The sequence below is a fragment of the Salmo salar genome, chromosome ssa04 (genome assembly GCF_905237065.1).
Source record: "Salmo salar chromosome ssa04, Ssal_v3.1, whole genome shotgun sequence".
In the NCBI taxonomy this organism is placed as follows: Eukaryota; Metazoa; Chordata; class Actinopteri; order Salmoniformes; family Salmonidae; genus Salmo; species Salmo salar.
The window spans coordinates 47,664,512-47,679,715 of NC_059445.1; the positions used below are offsets into that span (position 1 = coordinate 47,664,512).

The following is a 15,204-nucleotide window of genomic DNA, read 5'->3' on the forward strand; positions in this document are numbered from 1 at the left end:
TCTACAATATCACTGAGGTGGTGTGTGTGGAGCAGTTTTATGGCAGAGTAATTTTTTTACAGTGTGTTTCCTGGCCTTGTCAACACATCCTGCTGTTTTCACATATATCAGCCATGCCAGCTCTGTTCGGTGGCAGATAAGAGTACTGGAGACCACAGTATGCTACTGTACCGTCCGTCCCCTGCGTATTCCTCATCCCACGTCCTCCTCTCTCCCTCCACCACCTCTACTAACACAGCCAGTCACTCAGCAGCCCAGAGCACTACCTCATTTCTATGGGACAGAAACAGACGTTTAGAAATCAGGAGTGAGCATCTCTCTCTGTGTTACTATAAACTTGCTCCAACCCAGCAGGGAATACAGATCGCCAGAAACCCTCCTGAAACCCTCAATAAAGACATGGGCTAGACCGGAGAGACAGAGGACCAATCTTGACCAGGGGTCAAGGGGTCAGGTGTTAGAGTCTTCCCCACCCTAGCTGCCATGGCGTCACCTCCTCCAACCTGACCCGCATCATCAAAGGTGATGCGAGAGGAAATAACATCCGCCTCATCTTCCTCTCTCTGTTTTATTCGGGCACGCCGAAGCGCTGCGATGTCATTATGGAGATAAGCCATCTGGAAGAAGTGTTTGGGAATGCAAAGCTGGCATCAGTTATTGTGTTCTACTGCATAGATGTCTCCCTCATTTCAGAGATGAAGATTCTTCCGGCTTTCATTTCAGCAATGGCTGCTGTTTGAATCCCTGGTGTGTATTGATGTGTACGTAGACATATACACACACACACACACATGCTTAAAGATGCTGTGAAAATAGACCAGTCGCCTTCACTCCTTCTTCATGCAAACATAGGCACGCAACACACACACAAAGTACCTCGGTCACACACACCACATACACAAACACACATTTAAGTTATATATCAAACATCAAACATAGCCATGCATAATGTATGTACAATCAAATGCCCCCCCACACACACACACACACTCCACACATCCTGACCCTAGGCCAGTGTTCTCATTAAAAGGAGGCGCTGCTGGGACTTCACATCCTGACGTGTGATGTGGAAAGAGATGATGGAGGGGGTTAAATGCACATCCATTCTAATGGTACTGATGGGTAGACACCTCGCCATAGCCATCTACTCAGCCGTCCGTTCCAGCCAGCTATTTACAGCATTTGGATTACTTAGTGTAGATTGTGTGTGTGGGGGCAACTCTTTGTGTGGGTATGGGGATGAGATGAGAGGGGTTATGAACTCTGATCCAAGGGAATAAAGAGAGAGAGAAATTGAAAAGGCTGCTCATTAACCCAATGGACGTGTGGAGGCAGTGGCATTCCACGAGTCACAGGCCTTAAAATAGGGCATGACGAGCAGCATCATCTGCACACTCACGCAGCACTTCTCTCCGGCCATGGTTCCGTCATCGCTAACTCTGGTGAAACTGCAGGTCTGACGTCAGTCTGCAGTGCGGTGTCACAACCTATGTATCTATGTGAAGCCCTGCAGGCTGGTCCCAAATCAGCTCCACTACTCTGTGTAGTTATATGTAGACCAAGAGCAGGCCCTGCAGCCTGGTCCCAGATCAGCTCCACTGCTCTGTAAACACATGCTGCATCCAGAGCCCAGTGCAGTGTGCTGTTGGCTGTCCTAGCAGCGCTCTGCAGGCTGTGTGTCTATGCGGAGCCACACAGGGTCTAATGGATAAGGGATCTCCAGCCCAGTGTGTGTGTGGGTGGGTTGGGAGGGGAGCCACGACGTCTCTGTACCTGGCTAATGCTCAGTGACATGCAGGCCGTATGGATGGCCCAGCCCTGAGCTGGTGGGAAAAATTAAGCCCCAAAGTCTAAATCCCCAGTGTGAGCTGTAGACAGATCAGCAGTGCAGCCAGAACGCAGCAGCCCACTGTGGAGCCTGATGTCCCAGCATCTGCTGTGGTTAAGATGAGCTGCTGTGACAGAGGCAGACAGAGGAGACAGTGTTGCTGTCAGCCCAGTGTCCTATATTGCAAGGGTTCTCAAAGTGGGGTCCAGGTACTGCAGGGGGTACGCGACCAGATCTCAATATACACTGAGTATACAAAATATTATGCTCTGTCCATGAGATAGACTGACTAGGTGATTCCAGGTGAAACCTATTGGTCACTTATTAAATCCACTTCAATCAGTGTAGCTGGAGGCAGGTTAAAGAAGGATTTTTAAGCCTTGAGACCAATGTTCCCTCTAAGCTGCACGCAGGACTGCCTCGCAGAAGAAATATCAATGCGTGCAGAGAAGCACGAGATTGAACTTTCTAGAGTTTTCCCTGTACTCTACATAGATCGGTGCACCATGAACAATCAGAGCTGCAGTAGGCCTATTTGCAAATAGACCATTGCCATGTATGGATCTGTGCCATTCACTTTGAACTGGACTGTTTTTACAGCATGAGTGGTCGTGAGTAGATACACTTGTTTGGAGATCAAAGTGAGAGCTACATGCAGTGACGTGTGCACATTTGTACATTTGTTCTTATCCTTTGCTAGTTAGTGAGTTATTAGCCCAGATCATTTGTAGTCGGCAATGGGGTAGTGATTGCTGCCTACAAGAGCACAAACGTGTGCATTTCTAGACATCTTTGAAAAGTGAGTCAGGTAAAGAGCTATTTTTTTATTTTGAAGGGGCAGTGATGTATTATTAAACAGGCTTGAATAAGCTAAGTAGCCAATAGGCAGAGGGTAGCATAACTTGTCTGATTCTCTGTAGTAATGGTATGGGAATAATGATGCATTTTATTTTGTAAAGTTGTTTCTTGCATCAAACAACACAACAACATGTTCAGTCACCTCCTTGTCTGAAGGACAAGTGGATTAACAGATTAATGTCAATGTCAGTCTCATGGAATGTAGGCCTACATTGAACACTTATCATTGGCTGCTACTGTAGGCTGAATGATAGAACAGCTAGTTCCAAATGTTACGGAATGCATTTTCGCCATTGTTTTTTATAGTAGGTCTACATTATGATCAAATAGCCACACTAGCCTACCTGACCACTGTTAAAACTAACTAAAAGCGGGTACAGCCTCAGTGTTCACAGTAAACTCACTCCAGAAGTTGCACAGAATTTTCACAACACTCAAGTTTGCGCTCAGCAGACCTGAAATTTTCTTAGCGATTACATTTTTTTGAGGGGAACATTGACACAATTGAGACATGGATTGTGTATGTGTGCCATTCAGATGGTGAATAGGCAAGACAAAATATTTAAGTGCCTTTGAATGGGATATGGTAGGTGACAGGCACACCAGTGTGTGTCAAGAACTGCAATGTTGCTGGTTTTTCATGCTCAACAGTTTTCCGTGTGTATCAAGAATGATCAACCACCCCAAAGGACATCCAGACAACTTGACACAACTGGAGGAAGCATTGGAGTCAACATAGGCCAGCATCCCTGTGGAACACTTTTGACACCTTGTAGAGTCCATGCCCCGATGAATTGAGGCTTTTCTGAGGGCAAAAGGGGTCTGCAACTCAATATTAGGAAGGTGTTCTTAATGTTTTGTACAATCAATGTGTGTGTGTGTGTATATATATATATATATGCGTCTCACAAAGACATGGCAGTTGGAACCAAAAATCTCAAATTTGGACTAATCAGACCAAAGGACAGATTTCCACCGGTCTAATGTCCATTGCTCATGTTTCTTGGGCCAAGCAAGTCTCTTCTTCTTATTGGTGTCCTTTAGTAGTGGTTTCTTTGCAGAACTTTGACCATGAAGGCCTGATTCATGCAGTCTCCTCTGAACAGTTGATGTTGAGATGTGTCTGTTACTTGAACTCTGTGAAGCATTTATTTGGGCTGCAATCTGAGGTGCAGTTAACTTTAAGGAACCTTCACCTCTGCAGCAGAGGTAACTCTAAGTCTTCCTTTCCTGTGGCGGTCCTCATGAGAGCCAGTTTCATCATAGCGCTTGATGGCTTTTGTGAATGCACTTGAAGAAACTTTCAAAGTTCTTGACATTATCCGGATTGACTGACCTTCATGTCTTAAAGTAATGATGGACTGTCATTTCTCTTTGCTTATTTGAGCTGTTCTTACGATAATATGGACTTGGTATTTTACCAAATAGGGCTATCTTCTGTATACCACCCATATCTTGTCACAACACAACTGATTGGCTCAAACACATTAAGAAGGAAAGTAATTCCACAAATTAACTTTTAACAAGGCAAATCTATTAATTTAAATGCATTCCAGGTGACTACCTTTTATTTTATCTTTATTTAACTAGGCAAGTCAGTTAAGAACAAATTCTTATTTTTAATGACAGCCTTGGAACAGTGGGTTAACTGCCTTGTTCAGGGGCAGAACGGCAGTTTTTTGTACCTTGTCAGCTCAGGGATTCGATCTTGTAACCTTTCAGTTACTAGTCCAACGCTCCAATCACTAGGCTACGCTGCCGCCCCATGAAGCTGGTTGAGATAATGCCAAGAGTGTGCAAAGCTGTCATCAAGGCAAAGGGTGGCTACTTTGAAGACAAATTTTAGCTAAGGGATATACAATGTAATATTATTAATCTACAATGTATTTTCTTAACCCTGGGCAACATGGGCCTGGGAGGCTCACAAGGATATTGGTATCCACAGTACTACACCAATTATCAATTGTTCAGCTCCAATACTTCTTGTATTCACAAAATAATATCGTTTTTTTAAATAAATACAATGTAATTTAAAGTAACTATTCAGTGAAAATCTCACATTTAAAAGGTTCATATTCTGTTAACTCATACCCAAATAATGTTGTTGACTCGTCATATACTCGTATTTGTGGCCAAAGCATGAATAAAGAATTGAAACAAAAAACTAAAACGTGTATCTCTAACAGACCGTTTAAAAAATGCTTGTAACTCGCATGAAGATTTCTAATGACCAGTATATTCCCACACCATTCTGTTCTTGGAGTAAGCCCACACAATTCCAACACAGAAAAGGTGCTTTTTAACATTCTTAATTACCATTTTTTGGAAGGAAAACTATTTTACTCATATTGTAATGAATTATATGTCATATTTTGTAGAAATCTGGAAACACTGGACAGTTACTTTAAGCTTTAAAACTGCAAGTTTTTCTATTTTCTAAATGCGTAGAATTGTAGGAAATTAGCTTGAAAACTACAACATTTTCTCTCCAATGCCAAGCGGCATCCTTTAAAATGTTCCTTCCTAGGGCCCGAGACTTGGTTTGTCCGGCCATGCACTGCCAAAGTCATGGTAAAACTCCTTGTATGATATTTTTCATCTCACTCAAGTTGTGTTCTGATTATGAGGGCGTCCCTGATGAATTTGCCTACAGGAGAGGAGAAAAGGAGGGCAATATGTTGATGTTATGAGACTGAAGAGTCTCTTCTTCTTTCTTCTTGAGGCCAAACACCCACCAGGGTTCCAAAATCAGCAAGTGCCCTCCTCCAGCCTCCTCTCCTTTTTTCTTTCCTCTCCTCTGTCCTCTGGACAGCACTAATGGTTCTCCAGTTCTATAGCCTCTTCTCCCAGCGCATGGCTCAGCAGCTACACTCACTCATTAATACAACCCAATCCCTCCCCACACTGGGCCTCCATTTTGACTCATACATTGTTTATGACTTCTGCAATCAGTGGCAGGTCGTATAGCAGAATTGCTGTATAACTCACTGAGTGTTCAGAGCCTGACTATGCCAAGTACAACCAATGTATTACTCTCACATTATTGAGAGAACTGTTTCGCCTTGTATTGAATGGCAGTAAAGGTGTAATTGTGTACCATAAAACATGGTTTAAGCAGTGGCGACAGTGATGAGTGTGTAGTATGCCTGCTACACACTAGCGTGCACACACACGCACTGCTCCTGTCCCATAGAAATATACACCCCTCAGCTAGGGGATTAATCTGAGCTCTGAGTTGCGTTGATGACCTGACACTTTAAGCTACTCTCTTTCATCTTAGCGTACCTCAGTTTGTTCCCCTCGTCTAAGTTTCTTCCTCCTTCGTGTACGGAGAGGACCATTATTAATGCAGAACAAATTAAAGCTGTTTACTTGGGTGTTAATGACAGGGGGCCTACTGTAGGTGGCCTAGCCTAATTAATATCAACGCCCCAGGTCCCAGGGGAACCACACTGGCATCTTATTAGGAGGTCCAGTACACACACACACACGTTTGTTTTACTATCCTTGTGGGGACCAAACAATTGATTCCCATTCAAAATTATATATAACCCTAACCCTAAATCTTACCCTAACCCTTAACCTAACCCTAAATGAAGCACTAAGCATAACCCCTAAGTCTAAAATAGCCTTTTTCCTTGTGGGGACTGGCAAAATGTCCCCACTTGTTTTACTGTCCTTGGGAGGACTTCTGGTCCCCACAAGGATAGTACAAAAAAACACACCCTCTGCACTTGGCTCTTTGATTCAACAGGGTCCCACAGGCTTAAAACTTTCATGTTTGAAGACCTGATTCTAGATCAGATTGGGATGTTACACCGACAAAGAGTTCCAGATAAAGACCCAGCTGTGTGTCCTGGCCAGGTCTCTACTAACCCTAGATCAGAGACCAGCATAAAATGAATGAGCGGGAGGCACGACCATGTCCATCATGACTATGTCCATCATGACTATGCCAGGTTTATGGTATTTACATGTATATAACCTGAAAACTACTGAGGCTGGACATCTCCGTACTCCTGATTCTCTCTCAGCTCTGCAGCAGATTGCCTCGGCACTCCATGAGCTGTGTCTGTGCTGAGGATTATTTATTTTGTTAGACAAAATGTTCTGACTGCTCCAGTGAACTCCAACACCGTCGGTATAATCGCTCTGAAAGTCTTTGAAAGTTAAATGGTACGTGTGAACATCTCTCTCAGGATCCAAGTAAGTCACCCTCATAAACTATAGACGCTATAAGACGCGATGACAAAGTAATATAGGCCGGGGTCGTTTATCATTCCCTCACAATACAGTAGCTGTATGAAACGCAGCACGTGGCTCGTGCTGCTGCCGGGTAGATGTGTGTGTGTTTACAGAGGTGTGACCGCTAGCATTTGCTGGACCAACGTTTGTAATGGTTGAAGTGTTACAGTGTTGTGGCTGTTGTGGCATTAATATATTGCTACATTATAGCTCATGAGGAAACGATCACCTTTCCTTCTCAGCGACAGTAGCTAGCTGTTCCCTCTGTCTTCTGCTCCATAGAGGAGGAGATAGGGCAGGGAGCATCAACTAAGATTCAGCTACGGGACGATTTTTTTCTTGAGTGGACGGTCAGGGGGCCGGAACATAATTGCAAATCATTTGTAGACTGCAAATTGACCGCAAGAAGCCCAAACAGATATGATGTTTGACTGGTGACCCGTGTATATAGCTAAGTTATTGTGAATCATTGTGTATTTATTATGACTTTTACTATTAGGGGATTTTACTTTTCTATTATTTATCCATTTTCTTTCTCTCTGCGTTGTTGGGAAGGGCCTGTAAGTACAGTAAGCATTTCACTGTTAGTCTACGCGACTGACGAATACACATTTATTTCATTTTAAACATCATTTCAAAACTGTCGTATAGGATCACGTATGTCTCTTTATTATGCGTGGGAATACCTTGGAAAAATCAATTGGAGTTGATTTGCTGGTGTTTTTACAGTCTTTTTATGTCCAACAATAAAAATAAAAAAACTCGGGGGGCCAAATAAAATCACCCGCGGGCCGTCAGTTGGGGAACCCCGATATAAGGATTTGGGATCTTTCCAAATCTCTTTGCTTCCTGCAATTACCAGCATAAATCCAGGCTTTTCTGGGCTCTGGGCTTTCTCCCTATTTCTATAAATGACTTTCCCTCTCCCAAATCAAAACCCATGAAGTCCTTATAACAAAGGATCAGTGTACCAAGTAGTTTCATTCCAAACTAAATCCTTTGGCCTCCATCGACACAAAAAGAGACACTGTTCACACTAGCAGACGGACACAAATGTGTTCGCAAAGACACACTCACACACATCCACAAGAGTGCACGCACACATACACCAATCCATTGACCGCACACACACACACACACACACACACACACACACACACACACACACACACACACACACACACACACACACACACACATACACACAACTACACTAGCCGACATGAATAGACAACCCAGTCTTTTAAACCCAGTCTCTCCAGTGCATGCTCGCAGACATATATATTAATTTCACTTATATGAAGGAGAACTCGCTGTGTGGTTGTATTCATTGATTCAGGAGCATTAAGAATGATAGCACTCAAAGGAGAGGTGAGCACCTAGTGCATGTGTGGCAGGTCATGTAAACGCCACCTGGTTCTCTCCAGCTCATCTGTAGCTCGTCTGTGATTTGTGCCTTTGATACGGCTGGCAAACACCTTTTACCAAAACAATAAAAGATGAGACTTGGTGCTGAGGGATGACAACAATTGGCCTCTTCTCAGTCTGGAGATGAAAAGATGGCATCCGTTTCCTTCCCTCTTGTTTGTCGTTTTTTATTTTGCCATTTCTTTTTTCAAAGGTGCATTTCCCCTCCCTCCTTCCCCATCCTCTCCTCAGTCCAGCCACAGGCTGCCTCTCTCAGAGCTCCATGTCTTCACCCCCCATACAGAGACCTTTATGTTCCCCTCACAGACAGACAGACAGACAGACAGACAGACAGACAGACAGACAGACAGACAGACAGACAGACAGACAGACAGACAGACAGACAGACAGACAGACAGACAGACAGACAGACAGACAGACAGACAGACAGACAGACAGACAGACAGACAGACAGACAGACAGACAGACAGACAGACAGACAGACAGACAGAGACACGTGCCTGGGGCCAGGCGTGGAAGGAGAGTTCACTTATATTGGAAGGGTAAACAGAAGAGTGAATAATATGACTATGTCAAAATAAAGCAGCTACATTCTCCAGCTCTTGCTATGCACTGTGGATTGTTATAAAAGCATTGTATATTCCAAAATATAGTTGTTGAGTGCTAAGCAGAACAGGGAATTGGTGGTGCATTGTCATTGCTAGGTGAGCTGCAGCAGAGCAGAGCAGAGCAGCAGCCGATGTTGGGCTACAGCCGAGTACAATACAGAGGACACTGACACGGCTGTGACCTTACTGTGTGGCGCTCGCTGCAGCAGTCCATCGCCGTAGTGATAGCGTCATAGTGACGTGCCACACTGGGTTCTGGGAAAAGGGGGCCGGACACAGAGATAAAGCCAGTGGGGGACATGGAGCAGGAGAGATGTATAAAATGTTGGCAAGGATAGAGTTTCACAGAACGGTGAGAAACGAGCAGAGTTAGTGAGATGGATTAGGTATAGGTGAGTGTAAGGTTTGACGGGATGACAGATTGGAGTGAAAAACAGTGGTAGTTTCATAGAGAGAGAAAGGGAGATAGATGGAGGACAGAGGCGAGCGTAACGGCATCACACAGCTGCAGGGGGTCAGGATGGTTATATATAGAGGACAGACTGATATATTGTGGAGAGAGCTGGGACGAGATTTCTGTTACTGTGAACGATCTCTTTCAAAGGAAGTGAAGAGAAATCCATGTTTTGCTGTTTCTCTTAATCTCTTTGTATAAGAAAAAGGAAAGTATTACCGGACGTCAATGACAGCTTTGTGGTTATGAATAGACGACTTACCTCATGTTGTTTTGAATTAGGTGGAGACAAAAAGTATGACAATGTCTGAGTCCACAAAGAGAGGAAGTGTATACTGCAGTGCTGCTGTGAGTCTAATCAGTGCTTCTCTCTCTCTCTCTCTCTGCTGTTGAAGTGGAGCGAATGCCTGTGCTTTCAGCCGAGGAGGGGTGGAGGAGAGGAGAGAGCGCTGAGGACTGGTCCCCAGAGGCCCCCTCGGGCCCCCACTCCATAAACAGATGTGTCCTTGTCCCCAGTCTCCACCAAGAGAGCGCAGCCACTGAAGTGGCCAAATAATAGTGACAAATTTAAAGCTAAATATTGTCTTTATCTCGTCAGTATTAAAAGGGCCATGAAATTGATTTAATGCGGCAGCGCCTCTCTTGGGCGGCTTCTTACCGCCTGAACACAAAACAATGAGCCGCAGCGATCTATTAATTAACCCACCTAATCCTGCAAAGTTAATCTGTCTCCACAACTTTGCTTGCCACTAACTTTGAATCCACAGGGTCTACTGGGGGCGTCGTGACAATGGCAGGGAGGGGAAGATACAGTACTTAGAAGAGAGAGAGAGAGAAACGAGCGTTGACTCCAGCAGAGGGCTCTTCTGCACGGCAACAGCAGGGCTGGCGTTTGTGGAGAGGAAGGGGTTCGTGACCGTCATTAGCATAGCATCCGAGCTGATTTGTGTTTTTCTGAAGAGATTAAAGAGAGGTGTAGAATATCAGAAGGGCTGTTTGAATCAGGGCCGTCTTAGACTTGAGAAGAATGGGGACTGATTGTGAAATGCGTCCTGTCGGTCTGTATGTCTGCCTGTCTGTCTCTGAGCTCTCACCTCTCTCTCACCTCTCTGAGCTATGAGATGTTTTTCCGGGAATGGCAGCTCCTTGCTTCTCGACCACCTTACGGTCCCAGCACGACGGCACCTCACACCAACACTCTCGCTCACATTGTGTCTGCAGAGGTGTGAATTACCTCATTCTCAGCAGGGCACTGAAAACCAATGTGTTTTTCTCCTCCGCTGCGGTTCCTCTGACCCTGCCCACTTGCCTTCCTCTCAACTGCCCCTTGCCTGCCCCTCATCAGTCTTTGTGTGAGCCCCTCTGGGCAGAACTGTAGGGGGACGCTGGCCCAGAAAATAGGTCACACGTTGGTGGTCTTCTCACCTCGACAGCATCAGAAAAACATTCTCGACTTCCTCCAGAGAGGGCTCAACACTTCCCCTGTGTGTCTGTCTGACTGCTAGTCAGCCCAACACACATGGAACATACACACACAGAACACAACCCACAGAGAACACGGAGCATATCACACACAATCCAAAACAGAACACACACACAGAACACTTTCTGCTTTGAAAAGATCAAGACCACATCTATCTGGCTGTCTGGCTGGCTGGCGGAATTCTGAGATTGAATTTTCTCATTAACAGTTCCTGTCAGGATAATGTGGGCTGTTCGATTATGCAGAAGGGTATTAGGGCCAGAGTGAAGAGTCAGGCTAGTCGTCAGGCCTAATGACATGCCATTCCTCTGTGTGAGAGAGGGAGGGGAGGGGAGAGGAGAGAAGATAGGGGCAGCCGTCTCTGGTGTCAGGCCCTGGGCATGGACGAGTCTCTGTCAGCCAGGGATGGGTGTGTTCATTAGAGAGAGACTGCACTGTAATTACATCGATGCTGTAATAGAGGCATAGACACACAGGCTCAATGTGTTGCTTTAATTGCACACTGTAATGATCCTGGTATTAGTTAAAATGTTAGAGCACGGCACCATTTTACTGAGTAAAGAGCTGGCGGTCCTACTCTGCTAAATACTGTTCAGAGCATATTTGAACACCATATTAACAGATTAACAGATTGGCTCGGAAAATCTAAGAATAACAAGAAATTGTCATTTTCTTGCAATGAGTATTGAGTGGATATGACCATGACAATGAGGAGAAGAAGAGTTTCCGACCCCCCACAAAATGTAAAACTCCAATTTGAGCGCCTGAAAACAGAAATATTTTGATGCGTTCAGTTATGCATTCAAGTGGCCAAAGCTGGTCCATAGCAACTGGTAACTGCTGCCAGATGAAAATACAGGGGACACACTACAGTGGCAGATCTCCCAGAGAGCAACACTGTAAAGCTCTAAAGAAGCTGGTCTCTCCCCAGAGTGAAGCCGTTGACATCCCCTCCCCTACCCCCAGCCAAGAGAGTCCCCCCACGCTAAATGGAAATATGGCAGTATGGCACAGAGAGCCTCCACCAAGCAGTGCCCATTAGCTGCTGCTAACTCAATTAAGAGGCATGAAAAACTGAGTATGATCAAAACGATAGTGAGCGTTTCAAGGCGTCCTAAGTATTTAATTTGAGTAAATGATTGTGCCGCTTCCCCCCCACACACACAGCGCGCGCGTGTGTGTGTGCGCTGATAATTGGGCGAGTGAAGACTCAGCGTGGAGGAGAGGCCCTCCCGCCTACCCAAACCTTTCACTAGAGACAGTGCGAGTGATTGCATATGTGTGTGTGTGTGCACGTATATTGAGTGTGCCTGCCTATGCATTCATGTTCACAAATGTATCTCCCCTCTCTCTCTCTCTCTCTCTCTCTCTCTCTCTCTCTCTCTGGGTGTAAGTAGGAGGGCTGTGTAAGTCAGATCCCAAAGCGTATTGATAGCACACTAGAACACTGTGGTGATCTCCAGTGGAGCGGCCTCTGGGTTCTACTAGCTAGGTCTGGGATGACAGTGAGTGACATTTGTCCTCTGTGTACCTACAGGCTTCCCGGCGACGGCGTACGGACCGGTGGCGGCGGCGGTGGCAGCAGCGCGTGGCTCAGGTAGGGGGGCCCGTGGAAGAGGCGGCTACATGGCGTACCCACAGAACGCAGGGCCAGGTAAACTCTGCTCTGTCCGTGTTCTGTGTGGCTGCTGCTCCCTCCAGCTTCTCTCGCTGCTCTGCTTCTCCTTAGCACACTCATAGAAACATGTATAATGTAGTCCACACACACTGGAGCTCTAAATACTTCAATGAAGGGCACAGGCAGACATTTTATTCTCCAATCCTAAAACTGTCTAAGAATGACTCACCAAAATAATTGGGTGTCAAGCACATAAAGTAGCTCGATCGATTTCGAACACATTTTGACTTGTGTAATTCTTCGTTGGCAATGTGCTGCGATATGTCTGCTTTAGCCCTCAGTGACTAACACTGCTTCTCCAACCATAAAACCTGGAGACATCCACTCACTATAAACACACACAACACTGATTGATTCGCTAACACTGTACACGTGTGTGTGCAGAGCGACTTGTACCAATAATCTGAAGCACCAGACTTGCAAGTTTCTCCCTGTTTCTCACTCGTCATTGATTCGCCAGTCAGCTTCATTAGCATATCTGGCTCTGTCCTCCTCAATAACACTAAAGCAATCAATAGCAGTGAATAACAACCTAGGTGTCGGAAATTGACAAGCAGCATCCAAGCTCTAGGGAAGACTGGCTTTCTTAATCAGACTCAGGTCGTCTCTCTCCAAGTGCTACTGTACCTACCATAGTACTATACTATGTCAAGTGCCTTCAGAATGTATTCATACCCCTTGACTTATTCCACATTCCATACTTTCTGAACGCACTGTATATATATATATATGCTCCTGCGGTATGATCATGTGAATGTAAGCTTCAATGTCCTGATGGAAACTGTTTGGAAATTTGACCCATCAATACACTCAAGCACGCACACGCACACACACACCCTGCCCGTCTTCCTCTCTTCATTTGAGCTGCATTCACTTCAGTTCAGGCAACACAGGAAGCCAATCAGATGTTCTTTCTCTCCAATCAGGCCTCTTGATCTTGCGTTTTCAAAACAAACAATCTGCCAGACAATGGAGCTCAACGCCATTCACTGAGAGTTAAACAGGGATGTGATTTGCTGATGATTCCTTGGAGAGGATGAGACAGGGGCACATCTTGTACTGTTGTCAGAGCCTGACAACTCTGTGTTGCCTGATAGTGCTGGTAGATGATGTATGGGGGTATAGTGAGGTAAATGGTGACCTCACAGGTCTCCTGTAGTCTAGGTAATGAGGAACCATATGGGGCTCTCTCAGCTCTGATGTTTGAGCCGCCATAGTTTACTACACACACACACACACACACACACACACACAAACACACACACACACACACACACACACACACACACAGGGTAGATAAACAGGGTCGAGCGCTGAGGAAGACAAGCGTGTTTAAATGTGACCTTCCTCTCAGCTAATCTCCCGCTCGTCTCCTCTCCGTTGTGTGGCGCCGTGCCGGGGTGAACGGGTGCATCTCGTTACCGCCCCGCCGCGCTCATATTTACCCACACGCTTATCATCCCACAGAGCGAGCAAGCCTTAAACCCTCGTCTCTGTCTGCCCCTCGCCACGTGGCTGGCTGCTCACCGGTGTGCCTGCCTGCTCCGCAGAGAGCCAAGGGTAAATGAAAGACAGTCCCCAGTCACCCTCCTCTCTGGCTCTGACAGCCCACGGCTTAATGTCACCGGTCAGATCGACACCAAGCTCACATGGCCTCCCTCTCCATGACAGAGCAGTGCTGCTGCTGCTGCTGCTGATGGAGGGTACTCTCTGGGTAAAGCAGTCCCTAGGACTGGCCTTGCCATCACGCCATAACAACTTAGCCCTGAATGACAAGAATGGAATCTGAATGTTGTTCCATGTGTCCCTTCCCGATGTTTGTCCTTCTGTGGATGTATGATAGATGATGAGCCTGTATTACTGAGGTCGTATGAGAAAATGGATGTATTGAATAGGTATAGCTGTTTGACAGACACTGATGGATGACATGTCATTGATGAGTTATTGCTATGTCAGTTTGTTTTCTGGGATATAATCAGCATAGTTGATCAGTGAGTATGTTATCACGCACTCTAATAATTTGATAGGAAACGGATTAGGCCAGTAGGCTGAGTATGGCAATAGTCATATAAACATCTTACTCTGCTTATCTTGAACGGCGATCATAATCGAAGTAAGCATATGGCAATTAAAACACCCGGTTTCCTGAGCAAATCTTTCAAATGATTAGGACGTGTAAACACGTTAATCGGAGTTCCAGCGGTGTGTTTGATCTGCGCGTGTGCCAGCACCAGCCTATGAAAGTATGCATCTTAGAAATAGTTTTCACACACAAACTTTATATGTCCCAACTCAGAATCAAATAGTCTTCGCCATAAATAACATGGTCGCTGTGGTAGAACGTTTATTTTGATTTTCTGCATTCCTCAGAGTCCCATCAGGTAGCCTGATTTCAGATGTGTCCATGGAAACAGGATTATTTGAGAAATCGTTCTTCTTGCAAAGCTTGTCAAAAAAAATCAAACTATTATATTAATCTGACTATGCAATCTGACTATCTGACTATGCAATCATACTCACTTAATCTGACTATGTAATCATACTCACTTAATCTGACTATGTAATCATACTCACTGAAAAGACAAGAGGAGTTGTTATTGATGGACTCTGTGGCCCTGTCAT

The 15,204-nt window shown here is 45.3% G+C and overlaps 1 protein-coding gene across 23 annotated transcripts in view; it reads left to right on the forward strand.

The window, feature by feature from the left end:
• LOC106603292 (RNA-binding protein Musashi homolog 2) overlaps positions 1–15,204 on the forward strand; it is a 303,576-nt gene that overhangs the window by 261,300 nt on the left and 27,072 nt on the right. For 14 of the 23 annotated variants that reach the window (XM_014196759.2, XM_014196763.2, XM_014196771.2 and 11 more), the window contains one exon: positions 12,442–12,558. In XM_014196759.2, coding sequence (XP_014052234.1) covers positions 12,442–12,558 — 117 coding nt within the window. The remainder of the gene's footprint in view (positions 1–12,441; positions 12,559–15,204) is intronic. The other 9 variants (XM_014196765.2, XM_014196775.2, XM_014196776.2 and 6 more) reach the window with 1 other exon arrangement.